General features: G+C 38.3%; 1 protein-coding gene across 5 annotated transcripts in view; it reads left to right on the plus strand.

Annotated features, from left to right (window-relative positions):
• The window catches only part of ATM (ATM serine/threonine kinase), a 123,092-nt gene that overhangs the window by 1,776 nt on the left and 103,597 nt on the right, over nt 1–17,719 (plus strand). For all 5 annotated transcript variants that reach the window (XM_035008856.1, XM_035008855.1, XM_035008857.1 and 2 more), the window contains 5 exons: nt 637–749; nt 2,826–2,923; nt 3,006–3,118; nt 4,760–4,905; nt 8,373–8,537. In XM_035008856.1, the coding sequence (XP_034864747.1) occupies nt 2,852–2,923; nt 3,006–3,118; nt 4,760–4,905; nt 8,373–8,537 (496 nt within the window). In that variant the 5' untranslated portion in view covers nt 637–749; nt 2,826–2,851. The remainder of the gene's footprint in view (nt 1–636; nt 750–2,825; nt 2,924–3,005; nt 3,119–4,759; nt 4,906–8,372; nt 8,538–17,719) is intronic.

Raw genomic sequence — 17,719 nt, forward strand, 5'->3', positions numbered from 1 at the left:
TTGTCAAATTATGCAAAGCCACCAATTTGATTGAAATCTAAAAAGGAAGGTTGGACTTGCCACTTAAGAGACTGTTGTTCAGGAAGTATGTATGGTTTCAGTTGCATGTTGGTAGGGGGCTTAGTTCTGGGTTAATATATCAATTGAATTCAACTTTATCTGTTTCCTCTTTTACTCTGACTGCTCTGTAGTTCCTTTGGTTTTTTCAATTCCTTCAACACACCATGAACTTTGCCATCTTAGGACCTTTGGGTGGTACTAGTCTCCTTCCCCAAAATAATTGGTCCTCCAGCTCTTTCTCTGATTGGCGCCAGTTCACACCTTAGCTTTGTTGTAACCTCTGCTGAGATGTGTTCCCTGGAAGTTTAGCAAAAGCGATCCTCTGCATTGTTATTGTGTATTTGCCTCCTTTGAGTCGTTTATCATACTTTGGAATTAGGCATTGATTTTTCAGTGTACTTGTGTATTGTCACTCTCCCCCACCATTTATGACTCCAGAAGGGAAGGAGTTGTGTCTGTTTAATTCATTATGTCTAGCTATCCCTGACATAGTACCTCAAACAAGTAGTGGCCCTGTAAATATTCTTGCATGTATCAGTGAAAGAACGTTTCCTGACTGTTTGGTTTTCTTCAAAGTAATCAGTCTTTGAGAAACGGAAGAGAGGAACACAGAAGGAGACAAATAGAAAAACCACAGCTTTAGAAGAAAAAAGGAAGTTTGGGGCTGCATCTTTCTGAAGTGTCACATGGTCAATAAACCTGCATTTTTTTTTTAACGTTATAAATAACATCTTCAGTATACTTAGAAATAAACATGCCTATGTTTATGGTTCTTTGGATATGGATATTGTTAAGGTGTTTTCATTTTTTACAATCCCAGTTTTATTTTCCTTATTGACTCAATCAAGAGGGTTTTAAACCAAGATTGACTATGAAGGGGAAAGAGACCTAGATAAAACCATAAGGAATGGAAAATAAAAATAATAGCCCTTTTCCTCAAGAAGTTTACATTCAAATGAAAAAGACCTTTGGGTAAATAACCTATAATCTACAGCAAAGTAAAGGATGTTGTAATAGGGATAAAAGAGTCACAACAACCAATGAATAAAGATGGAGAAGCGAATTAGAGCTACCTACCAACGAAATAGGTAGGCTTGTTAGGTAGTGTGCTCTCACTGAGTGTTTAAAATGAGTGTTTAAATAATTTTGTAGGACGGATTTCTTCCTTTATAGAAAGATTAGATGTGGTCTCTCAGTTCCAATTTTACGACTGAGTTAAACAACAGCAAAGATACATACTTGATCTTTAAAGAATGAGTGGAGTTTATATGAATGGATGGGAAAAGGACTCCCCTTTTTCCTCTTGAGATATGTCAAGGACAAAAAAAAGCATGTTTTTTTGTTTGTAAACATTTATAGTCTAACAAAAAGGAAACTTCTTTGTAACAAGAGTCAGAAATAACGACACAAAATGCTTTTTTTATGTGAATTTTTTTTTAATGGTTATCAAAGGAAGGTTTGATATGTCCGAAAACATAGGAGGAGGAGTGCTACCGCAGTGGCATTAAGGCACAGTAAAACGTAGTTTATTTTTGGTACTGTAGTATTTGATTCCCTTTTAAAACAGGAGCAGAGGGGCACCTGGGTGGCTCAGTCGTTAAGCGTCTGCCCTTGGCTCAGGTCATGATCCCGGGGTCCTGGGATCGAGCCCTGCATCGGGCTCCCTGCTTGGCGGGAAGCCTGCTTCTCCCTCTCCCACTCCCCCCGCTTGTGTTCCCTCTCTCGCTGTGTCTCTCTCTGTCAAATAAATAAATAAAATCTTTAAAAAAACAAACACAGGAGCATAATTGTCCTTGTATTTTTATGTTTTAAATGAGAACCATAAAGCCAGTTGAGACTTAAGTGCTAGGCAAGGCTTACTGGCTCTGATAACCTCCTACATAGCAATTCCAAAGCATAAGCAATTTCAGCTTTTGGCTCAACAAATGACATACCTTGTCACTCCATGTAAGAGTTAAATGGTTAAGAGTTAAATAGTTAAGCTGGTCAGTGTTAAATCCTTAAATGCTCTTTTTTTTTTTTTTTTAAGGTTTTTAAATTGATTTATTTTCGAGAGAGTGAGCATGCACTCGGGGTGGGGGGTGGGGAGGAGGAGGGAGAGAGAAGGAATCTGAAATAGACTCTGCGCTGAGCATGGAGCTCATCGTCGCAGAGACTTGATCTCACCACTGCGAGTTCATGACCATGACCTGAGCGGAAACCAAGAGTCAGACGTGCTTAGCTGACTGAGACCCAGGCACTCCTTTCTTTTCCATATTCTTTTTTATTTTTAAGATTTTATTTATTTATTTGACAGAGAGAGAGAGGGAACCCAAGTATGGGGAGTGGAAGAGGGAGAAGCAGGCTTCCCACAGAGCAGGGAGCCTGAGGCAGGGCTCTGTCCCAGGTCCCTGGGATCATGACCCAAGCCGAAGGCAGATGCTTAATGACTGAGCCACCCAGGTGCCCCTCTTTTCCTTATTCTTGATCTGGCTGTCTTCTGTTGATCTTTTACATTTTAATTTAATTATCATGTTTCTTAGGAAAGGTCTCAGAACAATAAAGTATATGTTTTCTATTTTTATCCTGCTATTGCACATAAGTACCCATTTGCATGTTGGGGCTTTGTTTTGATATACTCTAAGAAAATCTCACTTGAATATGGAAACGTTAAGAAAAATCATTGTATGTTTGATCATAACGTGCCTCTAATTGTACAGTTTGATCTGACTATATATTAATACCACAATTTGAAGTAATTTTGCATTTGTGTGTTTTTTTTACAGTGATGTGCTTTTTGAAATTCTGAACCATGAGTTTAGCACTTAATGATCTGCTTATTTGCTGCCGTCAACTAGAACATGATAGAGCTACAGAACGAAGGGTAGTAAATTACTGAAATTTAATCTTTTCTTGAAATGAGTGTGTGATTGGCAACCCATTACTGTGTTCTTTTTCATTTTCAGAAAGAAGTTGAGAAATTTAAGCGCCTGATTCGGGATCCTGAAACTGTTCAACATTTAGATCGACATTCAGATTCCAAACAAAGCAAATACTTGAATTGGGATGCTGTTTTTAGGTATTCCATTCTCGTTTTTTTTTTTTTTTTTTTTGATTTTATTTATTTATTTGAGAGACATAGAGAGCACAAGTAGGCAGAGTGGCAGGCAGAGGGAGAGGGAGAAGCAGGCTCTCTGCCGAGCAGGGAGCCTGATGCAGGGCTCGATCCCAAGACCCTGGGGTCATGATTTGAGCCAAAGGCAGGCAGATGCCCAACCGACTGAGGCACCCAGGCGCCCCCCATCCTCGTTTTTTTTTTTTTTTTGGTTTTTTTTTTTTTTTTACTGTCTTTATTTTTCTCTTTGTTTTTATTTGTTGTGATATTTTTGTGTATGTTGGTCTTATTTATCTTTGCTTCCTATATATTGTTGTGCCTTGCATATAAAGTTGGTGCTTAATATTTATCTGAAACATGATTTTTAAAGGATGTTCATATAGAAAAAGTTAAAGTTTTTAAGCCATTTTTCAGTAAAAGTTCTCAGATCTCACTCAAGATTAGAGATAATTCCTTTCATATTTGTTCATTCAGGAGTTTATTTAAAAAAAGACTATTTCAAAAAAAAATAAAATAAAAATAAAATAAAAAAAGACTATTTCAAATTTGAGAATAAAATTAAGTTATAAATGCTTTATTATTACTTTTATATCTTTAAATATTGCTCTGAGTAACTGCTACATACTAAATTATAATTAAGAAAACAATTACAGAATAATTTCTATAGGAATGCAGTTAAAAAAATCAGGCGTTGGAAAGACAATTGATTGCTGGACTGGAATGCCAAACAGAATTGATGCTTTTTTACATTAAGATATAATTTTCAACTCTGAAGTCCATTTGTTTTTTTGTTTTTTAATTTTTTTTTATTCTTATGTTAATCTCCATACATTACATCATTAGTTTTAGATGAAGTGTTCCATGATTCATTGTTTGTGCATTCTGAAGTCCATTTGTAACTAGAAATGGGTTGTAAAACTTAGGAAAAATGAATAAAATATTTTAAACTAATGTAGAATACTGGGAAGCTTGAAATACCATTTTCAGTCAAGGGGGAAGTATATTCATTTATTCTTAAGTGTTTAGAACTTTTATTTTTACCACTTACTTGGTACTGGATGGACTTACAGATTTCAGTGCAGATAACATAAAAAATGCATGCTTCTTTTTCTCTGGTTACTTAATTTCAAATACCACAAAAATAGTTGCTATCTAAAGGTGAGTATTATTTTGCATAAGCTGATCAGGTAGGTCCAGTAGGCACCTGGCACTTCCAGCTAATCATGAATATCTTCTAGGCAGGCTTCATTCAAAGGCTAGAAACATTGCCAACTACCTGGGAAAGGGTTGGGTTGTGTACAAAATAACAAGAGAGAGCTGAGAGCCCTAATAGCATTGTAAGCTTTTAATAATAAAATGAGAAAACAAGCAGTAAAACAACCAGAAATCATGGAGGTTACAGTCTAGAACTTTGCAGAACAGACTTTAAATTGGTATTGTGGGGCTGAGGCCTTGAAAGAGGAAATTATTTTATTTAGCTGGTACATTGATTGCAGCATTGTGGCTTGAGAGTTTCTCTTTGTGGTGGCATAAAGGACTTTTCAAACTGTTGTAATAATTTAAGCATTTAAAAAGTTTCTGAAATTCTACTTTGTTTTCTTGAAGATTTTTGCAGAAATATGTTCAGAAAGAAACAGAATGTCTGCGAACAGCGAAACCAAGTGTATCAGCCTCAACACAAGCCACTAGGCAGAAAAAGATGCAAGAAATCAGTAGTTTGGTCAAGTACTTCATCAAATGTGCAAATAAAAGTAAGTGCTATTATTTATTATAAATAGCTGGTTTAAAAGGTTATTGTTGCACGAGTTTGGTCGGAATATGGTGAGGTAAAAGTTGGGTGCTAACTCTAATTTCTAGTGCATATAATGGTTTTTAATATATGATCGGTTCAAATATTTGGAGGAATTTATGCAAGCATGGAATGATAGTCTCCAGGTTGGAAGGATTAAAAAATTAGTATTCCAAGTACGCATTCTTCTTGGATCCCCTCTATTTGTTCCTAGCACTTAGGTGTAGCCTTAATGATCGAACATACCTTTTAGGCTTTTTTTCCTATCTTGGAATAGCTTTAATAGTGGTGAAACCTGTCTCCTTTGTTACTGCTTCTGTCTTCTGATATAATACAGAAAAATCCTAATAAATTTTTTCAGAATGATATCCTTTGAGATATTTGAAGTTAGCTGTGACATTTCCTCTGAGTTGTTTTCTCTAAACAGACGTACTTCCTTCAGCTCATATGACCTAGTTTTTGTGTCACTCTCTTCTGAATTTTCTTCAGTTTAGTGTAGGACTTAATTATAGCTATATTCTGATTGGTGCAGAGTGAGCATTAGCTTTCTTGGCAGTCAAAACCCACCCTCTTAAGTAACACTATGCCCGCTATTGATTAAAAAAAAAATACCCAGTGGTTTTTTGCTCTTGCCGAGCCACATATTTCGTGTTTTGAACTGGGGCGGTGGATATTTTAAAGAGTTGATATTTTTGACCCAAAGTTCAGGATTCCAGTAGGCTTATGTAAAGAAATTGGCTTCATACAACGCTGAAAGCAGGAAGTAGAAGTGTTTGTTTAGGGACTCGTGGGCTCAGACTTTGTTTATTCTTCACATATAAAGATGTGGCTTTGTGATACCAGGTTTAGTTTAAGAATCAGAAAAGCCATTGAATCACTCTGTTGGACACCTGAAAGTAACATAACACCATATGGTAACTATACTGGAATTGAAATAAGAAACTTAATGAAATAAAAAGAATCAGGAAAGCCCAGTGTTGGTAAACATTATTAAGTAGAAGGATATAGATGGTTAGTGAATGATATTTCGGAATGGTGGTATGAGACTTGAGTCTCAAAAGCAATGGTTTAGCAGAAATTTAGTTTTCCAGCTCTGAGGTGCCAGTTTGGACAGTGGCAAGCCCGTGTCAGGGACTCCGGCATAGACAGAGGAAAGCTACGTTGAAATACTCTGCACCTGCTTTTGCCCAGTATAATAGCCCTGCATTTATTAAAATTTGTTCTTTTGGCTGCTAACATTGGGTTCTTAACAGATTTTAATATGTACTTGCAGAGTTATTGAGAGAAAGATACCCAAGCCCATTTGTTGCCCACCAGAAAAGTTTGCAGTGTGTGATTTTGCTTTACGGTGAAAAAACCTTCAGTTGCAAAATTAACAGTGGGGATCACATTGGGAAATGTGAAAGTATCACTGTCGGTTTACAGGAATGACTAGATGAAATTATCACTTTAAGATTATTTAAATGGTTGAAAAGTCGTGTTTTTATTTGAGGCTTCTTTCAAGTTTGACTTTGTAACTTAAACATCTTTAATCTCAGAACAAAACCAGAGCATTACTATCATATCCTCTCACTTTATGTTTTTCAAAGAGTTGGGGAGTTGATGGGAATTTAAACACATGTCCAGACTTAGCGTTGGTATTCAAGGTATGATGAAAGAAACAGATTCCAAAAAGACAGCTGGGAAGGAAGCAATAAGCAAATATCATTTGTTCTTTTATGTAGGTGTTTGCTCTGCACGAAGCACAGATGGAGCCTAGAGAAGAGAAAACCCAGCTTTGTAAAATGTTAAGTTTTATGAGGTTCCTTAAATTCTCTTTAGCCAAGGTAGTTGTCCTTTGGAGGTGGATTTTCGTAGAAAAGAATGTCAGCATAATTCTTGAAACCTTTCTCAAATTTGGCGGAGGAAGGAAATTTGTTGAGATTAAGACCATAGGGAAATATGATTTTATCGTGACATTAATTTATGCAGTTAATAAATGTTTACTAAGCAAATACTATTTAGTACACTTACCAGGCTGTGTTACCTTACAGAGAATAATTAATTCCTTAGGGATGTTATAATATAGCAGATGTTACAGTTAAGAGAATGTTGTAAGGACTGTAAGAGAGGGGCACAGGGTGTTACAGCAGAGGAATGTGATTGGACATTTCATCATTGGTCAGGTGCCTGAAAGTGTGATATAAGCCACAAGTGAAAATGATACACAGTTATGTCAGTGTTTACTTATTTACCATAGTTTGATAAGAAAATGTTAAACTCCTCATAAGAAACCGCTAAATATATAGAAAATAATCAGATATATATATGACTTGTGATCTGTTCATAGCTTATAATAAAAAACATTATATGCCGTTTTAAGATTGTTAATATTGTGTGATTGTTAATAGTGTGATTTGCTGAAAATAAGAGACAGTTTTTAAATGTCCTTTTGTTGCCTTAAAGAATATATCCATTAATACTGAATTTTTAGGACCTCTAATAAATAAAACTGGAAATATTACAGCCTTACATATTTATGCCACAAATACTTTTGTATGATATGAAAGTAATTTGGTTTTCAAAGCCAAATACCCTCCTTACAATCTTTTTTTTTTTTTTTTTTTTGAAAGAAAGAGTGCACGATTTGGGGGTGGGGGACAGAGGGAGAGGGACAAGCAGGCTCCCTGCTGAACAGGACCCTGGGATCATGACCTGAGCCGAAGGCAGATGCTTAACTGACTGAGCCACCCAGGTGCCCCATCCTCCTTACAATCTTAGGTTATTCTAATGAATTCATTCTTTGTAAAGTACCAAGAAACTTTGGATCAGGGGCGCCTGGGTGGCTCAGTTGGTTGAGCGACTGCCTTCGGCTCAGGTCATGATCCTGGAGTCCCTGGATTGAGTCCCGCGTCGGGCTCCCTGCTCAGCAGGGAGTCTGCTTCTCCCTCTCCCGCTCCCCCCTCTTGTGCTCTCTCTCTCTTTCACTCTCTCTCTCAAATAAAAAAAAAAAAAAAGAAAGAAACTTTGGATCATTTTAGGTCTAGTGCTAGAAATTGTGAATTTTTAAGGATAGGATGGATGATTGTTTTTGCTATATATTCCCATAAGGATCGGCCAACTTCTTTTGTAAAGGGACCAGTCAATGTTTTTGACTTTTCAGGCTATATAGTTTCTGTCTCAGTTATTCAGCTCTGCTGTTGTAACATGGAAGTAGCCTTAGACAGTATGTAAATGAACGGACATGACTGTGGCCCAGGAAAACTTTAGTTCCAGAAACAGGCAGCTGGCTGCATTTTGCCCGTGGGCCATGGTTTGCTAATCCCTGCTCCATGAGAAAGTGATTAGTTAATAGTAGTGTCCCATATGGGATTATTTATATAGCTGCAATTCCAAGTGTTCTTATGTTTCTTAAGATTTATATGTTTTTATTTGTTTATTTTTAAATAGGAGCACCCAGACTAAAATGTCAAGAACTCTTGAATTATATCATGGATACAGTGAAAGATTCATTTAATGGTGCTGTTTATGGAGCGGATTGTAGCAACATTCTGCTCAAGGACGTTCTCTCAGTGAGGAAATACTGGTGTGAAATATCTCAGCAACAGTGGCTAGGTATGTTTTGAAGTTTGTTATTTGTGAATTTTTTCTGTGAAATGAAATGTCACTAAAAGATTGGTCAGAATCTGTATCCCCCAAGTGACCTTGCAGTTTAACAGTATCTTAGTAAAATTGAATACTTCAGGATCCAGCCCTTAGTTTCCTTTATTATGGACTTCCTAAGTGATTGTCTCGATCAGAACTGGAACGACACAATTCAAAGAAGCCATCCCTGTCCTCGAGTCTTTCACAGGCCAGTGGCGGAAGAAACGAGTAAACCAAAAATTACAATGCACTATAATATAGATATGTTTGGGCTCCGTGAGTTCTCAGATCAATGACATTAAACAACCATGATTAAAGATAAAGAAGAAAACCAAGAAGGAGAGGAGGTGTCATAAAACTGAAAGCAGCAGAGTTTCAGGTTGGAAGGCGTATGGCATTTTAAGTGTGGTAGAAATGATAAAACACAGACGTATCCATTGGATTAGGCATTTAGCAGGTCACTTGTAAGGTGTAATAGGGGTCAAAAATAGTAGACTAGGATGTATAGGACCCAGGGACTATAATGTAAGTAGAGTGGGTGTCAGGGAGGAATCTACTGTTTTTGACTTCTAGGTGAAAGGTACTGAGGAACCACAAAGGAAGGAACTTATGGTCAGAGACTGAAACATTTGAGTTTATTGATTTCAGAGGTGGACCGTTTCTGTCTGAGTGGGTTCAGTGGGTGAAAATGGGATTTGGCTTTAATGAAGTGACTCTAAGCCATATTGTCAAAGTCTTCTAATACAGCCACCTCTGAAAATCTAGAAACTCAGTGTTTTTCATGGAAAGTATTTAAAATAAATTGTGCTAATGAAATGAAAAGACACTTGTCTGTATTGTTTATTGTCAGTTTCTCATTTCAAAACAAGGTATGTGTGGGCGGTAGAACCGAGACCTAACCAGGGCCCTGCAGTATATTCTGTTCCCACATGAGTGAAAAGCCTTCTTAGCTGTTGTATGAATTTCTTAGGTGTCATCCCGCCCTTTGTTGTTCTTAGGGCGAGGGAGGCTGTGTCCCAAACTTGACCCTCACAACAAGTTTAGCCGAGAATAGGCTAGTGATATCCAGGACACTGTGACACGTCTCTCACCACCATGGTCCATCCTAAATATGCAGGAGGTTTGCATATTTTTGATTAGTGCTTCTAACCACAGGACTCACCCGAACAAAGGCGGTCCTTGGCTGTAGTTGCCATCCTGTGTCTCACATGTTCTCTGAAATCCTCTTTCTATTTTTGGGCATATTACTGCCACTTCTCATAACCGGCCCTTTGATTGAATTATCTTGCTAGTTAGCTCCCTTGTCTGAAACTTGATTCTCTAGTGAGGACTGTACTGAAGAAGTGAAGTTTTTGTTCAAAATACATCTTTGGTAGAGGTGTTGATGGAACCCACAGTTAGAGGTAAGATTGTGTAAAGGGAGAGTTTTGAGTGGGATGAGAAGATGCCCTGAGGCCAAGCCAAATAAAAAGTTTAGAATTAGCTTACTGATTTCTGCAAAAAGCTCTGCTCAAATTTTGGTAGGGATTGCACTGAATCTATTGAACACTGAAGGAAGTGTTCTAAAGAAAAGATTCATAGCAGCTATATTCTCAGTTTTGAAGGGGGAAAAACACTATTGATATAAAAATCTAATAGAAACAGAAGAAAAGGAAAATCTTTTTTTTAATTTTTATTTTTATTTATTTTTATTTTTTTTTAAAGATTTTATTTATTTATTTGAGAGAGAGAATGAGAGAGAGAGAGCAGGAGAGGGGGGAGGGTCAGAGGGAGAAGCAGACTCCCTGCTGAGCAGGGAGCCCGATGCAGGACCCATCCCGGGACTCCAGGATCATGACCTGAGCCGAAGGCAGTCCTTTAACCAACTGAGCCACCCAGGCGCCCAAGAAAAGGAAAATCTATGCATAGATGAAAACAACAGTAAGCAGTAAAGGAGACTAAGACAGAGTTACATCAAATTGGGCACTTAAAACATCCGACCTCATTAGCTGGGGAAGCCCCGGCTGGAGTCTCGATTGGGAGGGCCTGGGCAGAGCGTCCTCCCCACAGGCGAGACTTCCAACTGACCATCCCCATAAGGGCTGTATTTGTAGGGCAGAGGACAGGGTTTGGAGTTAAACATTTCTGTACGTGCAGTTTGGAGCTAGTCACATTCCTGTATTATCATGTCTTTACATATTCAAGGAGCCTGGGCTAGGTGTGTTTGCCTCCCCTCCCAGATTCCATTGCTGGTGGGGGGACAGCCCAGCCTGGAGCTGGAGGGGATGTAAGGCAAAATTTATAGCTCTTAGTGTCCAGACCAGAAAGGCCACTTCTGACCTGGAAGCCAGCTCCCAAGGTCACTTATGCAGCACAAGTCTCACAAACAACATTCCTTAGCCTGCCTGTGCACGTGCAGGTCGGGGTGGTCGGTCACGCAGGCCAAACCACAGAAACCTCCATCCATACCAGATAGGAAGGACAGACTTCATAACCACATGGAATCTTCTAATCTGTGAACATGATGTATCTCTTTATTTGTTTAGGTCTTTTTTGACTTAAAGAAATCAGTGTTTTATGATTCTTAGCATACAGAATTTATATATTAGATTTATATTGCAGTAGTTTGTAAATTGTGTAGTTTTTAAAAATTTCGGTTTCCATATTCATTGCTGTCATACAGGTGGTTTTTGTGTTATTGATGTTGTGTTCTGAGACCTTGCTAAATCACTTATTAAATCTAGGAACTCTTTTGTAGCTTCCGTGGGATTTTTCTCTTTAGACAGCCATATATTATCTGCATTTCCCCCCTTCATTTCTGAGCAGTGTGACTTCCACTTAATTTTTTCTGCTGTATTATATTGGCGGGGACCTTCAGTATGATTTGTTTAAATGGTAAAATGTACATGACAAAATTTACTATTTTAACCATTTTTAAGTATATAGTTCAGTGGCATTAAGTATATCCACATTGTTGTGCAACCATCACCTTCCGTTTCCAACACTTGTTCATCTTCCCGAACCGAAACGCTGTCCTCCTTAAACAACAACTCTCCCTCCCTCGCCCACCCAGCCCTTGACAGTCCTCCTGCTTTCTGTATGTGTGAGCTTGACTACTCTGGCTGCCTCCTGTAAGTGAGGTCCTAACAGTGTTTGTCCTTTTGTGAATGCCTCATTTCACTCCTGTCTTCAGTGTTCATCCATGTTGTAGTGCATCTCAGAGTTTATTCCTTTTTAAGACTGACTTGTACGTGTATACCGCATTTTGTTTATCCATTCATCTGTCATTGGACACTTGAGTGGTTTCTACCTTTTGGCTCTTATGAATAATACTTTATGAACGTGAGCGTACACATAGCTCTTTGAGTCCTTTCTTCCATCCTTTTGGGTATTTATCTAGAGGTGGAATTGCTGCATCATAGACTAATTCTTTGTTTAATTTATTGGGGAACCCCCGCACTGTTTCCCACAAGGTGTGCATCCCCTACCCGTTTTATGGACGCACCAGGAATCACAGGTGTTCAGTTTCTCCACGTCCTTACCAACACGTACTCTTTTTCTTGTGTTGATGTCAGCCATCCTAATGTGAATGTGTGTGAAGTGGTATCTCATTGGGGTTTTGATCTGCATTTCCTTAATGACTAGTGATGTTGAATATTTTGCATGCTAACTGGCCATTTGTATATCATCTTTGGGAAAGAAACACATTTTTTGCCCAGTTTTTAATTGGGCAAATTTAATTGGGTTGTTTTGTTGTTGTTGAAATGTAGGAGTTTTTTATATATTCTGTATATTAACTCCTTATCAGATGTATGGTTTGCAGATACTTTCTTGCATTTCATGGGTTGCCTTTAATTCTGATGATAGTGTCCTTTGATATACGAAAGTTTTAAATTTGATGAGTACAAGTAATTTGTATAATTTTTTTGTTACCTTGGTCTTTGGTGTCATTTCCAAGAGATCATTAACAAATCCAACATCATAAAACTTTTCCTCTGTGTTTCCTTCTTGGAGTTTTGTAGTTTTTCCTCCAGTATAATTTTGAATAGGAGTGGTGAGAGCACACCTTGTTCTATTCTTGGTTTTAGGGAGAAGCATTCACTGTTTAACCATTAAACATGATAGTAGCTGTCAGGATGGGTTGATGACTTTCTCTTCAGTTTTTCGTTCCTCATGGTTTTTATCATGAATGGATGTTGAATTTTGTTAAATTTCTTTCTTCATCTGTTGAGATAATCCTATGGGTTTTTCTTTAGTCTCTTGATAGGTTAAATTACACTGATGAATTTTTCATAGGTTAAGTCAACCTTGTGTTCCCAGGATGTACTCCACTAGGGCATGATGTATTATCCTTTTTATATATTACTAGATTGAATTTGGAGGGCGTTGTTGAAGGTTTTTAACTATGAATTCAGTTTCTTTAATAGATACAGGAATATTTAGTTTATTTCTTTTTCAGTTAGCTTTGGTAATTTGGTTAAGAATTTGTACATTTTACCTAAGTTGTTGAATATAGGAACTTAGAGTTGTTCTCAGATGTTATTGCCTTTTTATCCTTTTAAGGTGTGTAGGCTCTGTAGTGATATTGTCTCTTTCATTATTAATTTCCTCATCTTATTATTCGTTCTTTTCCTATATTTGAGTTTAATTTGTTCTCTAGTTCCTTAAGATAGAAGCTTAGGTCATTGATTTGAGAGCTTCTTCCCTCATATGTGCATTTAATATAATAAATTTTTCTCTAAACACTGCTTTGTTGTATTTCACACATTTTGGCAATGTTATATTTTCATTTTTCTTCAGTTTAAAATATGTTCTAGTTTTTTTTTGAGACTTCTTTAACCTCTGGATTATTCGGAAGTATGTTGTTTAATTTCCAATTTTTGGGGGGTATTTTCGTGGTTTTTTTTGTTTTCCCTTTTATAGTTTTCAGTCTAATTACATTATGGTCAGAGAACATACTTTTTATCATCTAAGTTATTTACAGTTGTTATGATTTCTTTTATGACCCAGGATAAGGTCTGACTTGGTGAGTACTCCATATCCATTTGAAAAGAATGTGTATCTGCTGTTGTTGGGTGAATTATTCTACACATGGCAATTAGAGTCTGTTGGTTGATGATGTTCAGTTCTGTAAGAGACTGGTGTGAAAGCATGAGTGACAAGTGAGGAAAAGGATTAGCAAATACAGCACTTTCAAAAGCTTTGATTTTAAGGGGAAGGGAAAGAGGGATCCTGTTAAAAGATGGGAGTGACTGGAGTATATATAAGCGTAATGGGAAAGGAGTCCATGGAGAAAGAATGGTTGAATACACAGGAAAATGGACTCTGTGTTTTCTTTTTTAGAATTTATTTATTTATCTTTATCTTTTTAGAGAGAGCACGTACGCACAGGAGCAGGGTTAGGGGGTAGGGAGCAAAGGGAGAGAGAGAGAGAATCCTAGGCAGGCTCCATGCCCAGCGTAGAACCCGACACAGGGCTCGATCACACCACCCTGAGATCATGACCTGAGCGGAAATCAAGAGTTGGATACTTAACCAACTGAGCCACCCAGGCGCCCTTCTGTGTTTTCTGAGAATAAGGGGTTCCAAAGTAAGAGCCCTAGGATTTTCCCAAGGAGGAAGGTAGTTTTTCTAATAAGGTCGGAAGGAAGAAATATTAAAAACCTTTAGTGGCTTTCCTGTACAACTAGGATAAAATATGGACTCCTTTTCTAGGCCTTGGAGGCACTGGGTAATTTTGCTTCTGCCTACCTATCTGACCGTAACTAAGAGCCACCCCCATCTTGTGGATTTCTGTTTCTAGCTACAGTGGCCTTTCTTCACATTCTCTAACCCAGTGGTTCCAGACATTTTCTTAAAAACAGACTTTATTTTAGAGCAATTTCAGGTTCATAGAATTGAGCAGGAAGTAGAGAGTTCCCATGTACCCCGCCCCCCGTCACACATGCATAGTTTCTTCTGCTGTCAACACTCTGCACCAAAGTGACACATTTGTTTCAGTCAGCGAACCTATGCTGACACCTCATCGCACCCAAAGTTCAGAGTTTGCATTAGGATCACTCTTGGTGGTGTAGATTCTATAGATTTTGACAAATGTACAGTAACATGTATTTACCATTAAAGCATCATATAGAATAGTTTCACTGCCCTAGAAGTCCTTGTGTTCTGCCTGTTCATCCTTCCCCTCCTCCTGATCCCTAGCAACCAGTGATCTTCTTACAGTCTCTCTAATTTTGCCTTTTGCAGAATGTCATATAGTTGGCATCATACAATATGTAGTCTTTCCACATGGGCTTCTTTTACTTAGTAAAATGTGTTTAAGTTTTCTCCATGTTTTTTTGTGGCTTGATAGCTGATTTCTCTTTAGCACCAAATAATATTTCATTGTCTGCATGTACCACAGTTTAATTATCTGTTCATTTACTGAAGGACATCTTGATTGCCTCCAAATTTTGGCACTTATGAATGAAGCTGCTGTAAACATCTGTGTACAGATTAAGTTTTCAGTTCATTTGGGTAAATACCAAGAAGTGTGATTGCTGGATTGTATGGTAAAAGTATGTTTAGTTTTTTAAGAAGCTGCCAAAGCTGTCTTCCAAAGTGGCCATTGTTGATTTCTATATTAAATATCAGTAAAGCTTGATTTATTTATTTTTTAAAAATTTTTAAAAGATTTATTTATTTATTTATTTGACAGAGAGAGAGAGAGAGCAAGAGAGGGAACACAAGCAGGGGGAGTGGGAGAGGGAGAAGCAGGCTTCCCACTGAGCAGGGAGCCTGATGCGGGGCTCGATCCCAGGACCCTGGGATCATGACCTGAGCTGAACGCAGATGCTTAACCGACTGAGCCACACAGGTGCCCCAAGCTTGATTTTTTCAAACAGTTTATTTAAGAGAGAGAGAAAGAGCATGTGCACGCGCTCATGTTCACAGGCAGGGGGCCGGAGGCAAGGGCAGAGGGGGAGGGAGAAGCAGATTACATGTTGAGCAGGGAGCCCAATGCTGGGCTTGATCCCAAGACCTCGAGATCATGACCTGAGATGAACAAAGACAGACACTCAACTGACAGAGCCACCCAGGTGCCCCTAAAAGTTGATTTTTATTTGTAATTAATTTTAATTTAAAAAGTAGGAGTTCTAGTATTTCCTTCTGACAATGCTATGGATCATTTCACGCCCTCAATTTCGAGAGTGCAAGCCCTTTTTTCCCTTGTGGCGTTTGTTCTTCTCTTGTCAGAGGCTACCCTTTGTATGGCTGCTTTCTTCTCCTCCTGCAGGTCTTGGCTTAAATGTCACTGCCATTTTCTGATTGCCCTTTCTAAATTTGTTCTTCTCTTTATTTCTACCGTAGTGCCCTGTCTCCTTCGTAGTGCTTTTGTGAAAATCAGTAACATACTTCTCAATTCATGGGTCAAAGAAAAAGTCTCAAAGGAAATCAAAGTATACTTGGAACTGGATGAAAATGAAAAAATACAACATGTCAAAATTTGTAGAATGCAGCTAAAGTTATATTGAGAGGGTAATTTATAGCACTAACTGCCTATATTACAAAAGAGGGAAAAATCTCAAATCAATAATCTTAGCTTCCATCTCAAGAAACTAGAAAAACAAAACAAAAACTTCGAAGCAAGCAGAAGAGCAGAAATCACTGAAATTGAAAACAGAAAAACGGAAGAGAACGTTTAATGAAATAGCTGATTCTTTGAAAACATCAGTCAAATCTAGAACAGCTCGTAAAAGTGACTAAGATAAAAAAAAAAGACACAAATTGCTGAGAGTAGGAAGGAAATGGATATAATTGCCATCTTTTATTAGAAGAATATTAAGACCATGCTCTGAACAACTCTGCACGTAAATTTGACCACCGAATTTACATGGGCAGCTCCTTAAAACTACTCCCTGGCAGAACTCAACCAGTATGAAATGGGTAATTTGAATAGTTCTGTAGTTATTAAAGAAATTGAATCCATGATTTAAAACCTTTCGTAAAAGAGGGGAGCCTGAGTGGCTCAGTTGGTTAAGTGTCTGCCTTCGGCTCAGGTCATGATCCCAGGGTCCTGGGATCGAGCCCCGCATCGGGCTCCCTGCTCCGCGGGAAGCCTGCTTCTCCCTCTCCCGCTCCCCCCGCTTGTGTTCCCTCTCTCGCTGTCTCTTTCTCTGTCAAATAAATAAAATCTTTAAAAAGCCCCAAAAAAACCTTTCCTAAAAGAAGTTGGGAACAGGATAAGGATGTTTGCTCTCACCAAACCTATGAGGTTCTAGCCAGGGCAGCTAGGCAAGGAACGGAAGTGAAAGGTATGCAGATTGGAAAGGAAGAAAGAAAATTGTTCCTCTTTGCAGGTAGCATGATTGTCTATGTATAAACTCCCAAGGAATCTACAGTTAACTGAAATTTATTTAACTCCAGAAGCCCTTTTTATTATGTTCCTTCACTGTCTGTTCTTCGAGCTTTTTTGTTGTTGAGTTTGTGGAGGAAGTGAATTCACCTGGAGGCATGTCCTACAGCTTTTTTTTTTTGAAGAAGTTGAACTGTGCACTTCTGAGACTTTCACTGAATATCTTATGACAGTTTTTCTTAACCACTTGCTAGGGATAGGATAGTATGTGGGATACTTACTAGGATAGTATGTGGGATTCTGAGAGAATTGGGATCATATCCCACAACTAATAAAAGGCCTAAAACTTGAGCTTTAATTGAAGACCGTTGGCACTCTCATTTCACCTCTCTGCTCCTATCAGGTAGTAAGAGGGAAATGATCAAGATAACTGCTCCTGTTTTTTTTTTTTTTTTTTTAGATTTTATTTATTTATTAGAGAGCAGTAGCGGGGAGGGGGGGAGGGCCAGAGGAGAGGGAAGAGGCAAGCAGATGCCCCACTGAGGGCAGAGCCTGATGTGGGGCTGGATCCCAGGACCCTGAGATCATAACCTGAGCCAAAGTCAGACGCTTAACCGACTGAGCCACCTAGGTGCCCACCCCTCTCCCCCCCACCTCCCTGCCGTCGCTCCTGTTTTCTTGTTTCCACATATCTGTGTGTTAACTCACAGTTTTTAACCATTTAGGTATTGTAGTGACAGAACTTTGGGAAGCACTGATGCAGAGTTGTATAAATTAATGTCAGATATGATGGGAATCCTTTGAACAATCATTTTCCTTACTATAATGTTTGAGGTAT

This window comes from Mirounga leonina, unplaced genomic scaffold (assembly GCF_011800145.1).
Source record: "Mirounga leonina isolate KUSES-001 unplaced genomic scaffold, KU_Mleo_1.0 Mir_153, whole genome shotgun sequence".
Lineage (NCBI taxonomy): Eukaryota > Metazoa > Chordata > Mammalia > Carnivora > Phocidae > Mirounga > Mirounga leonina.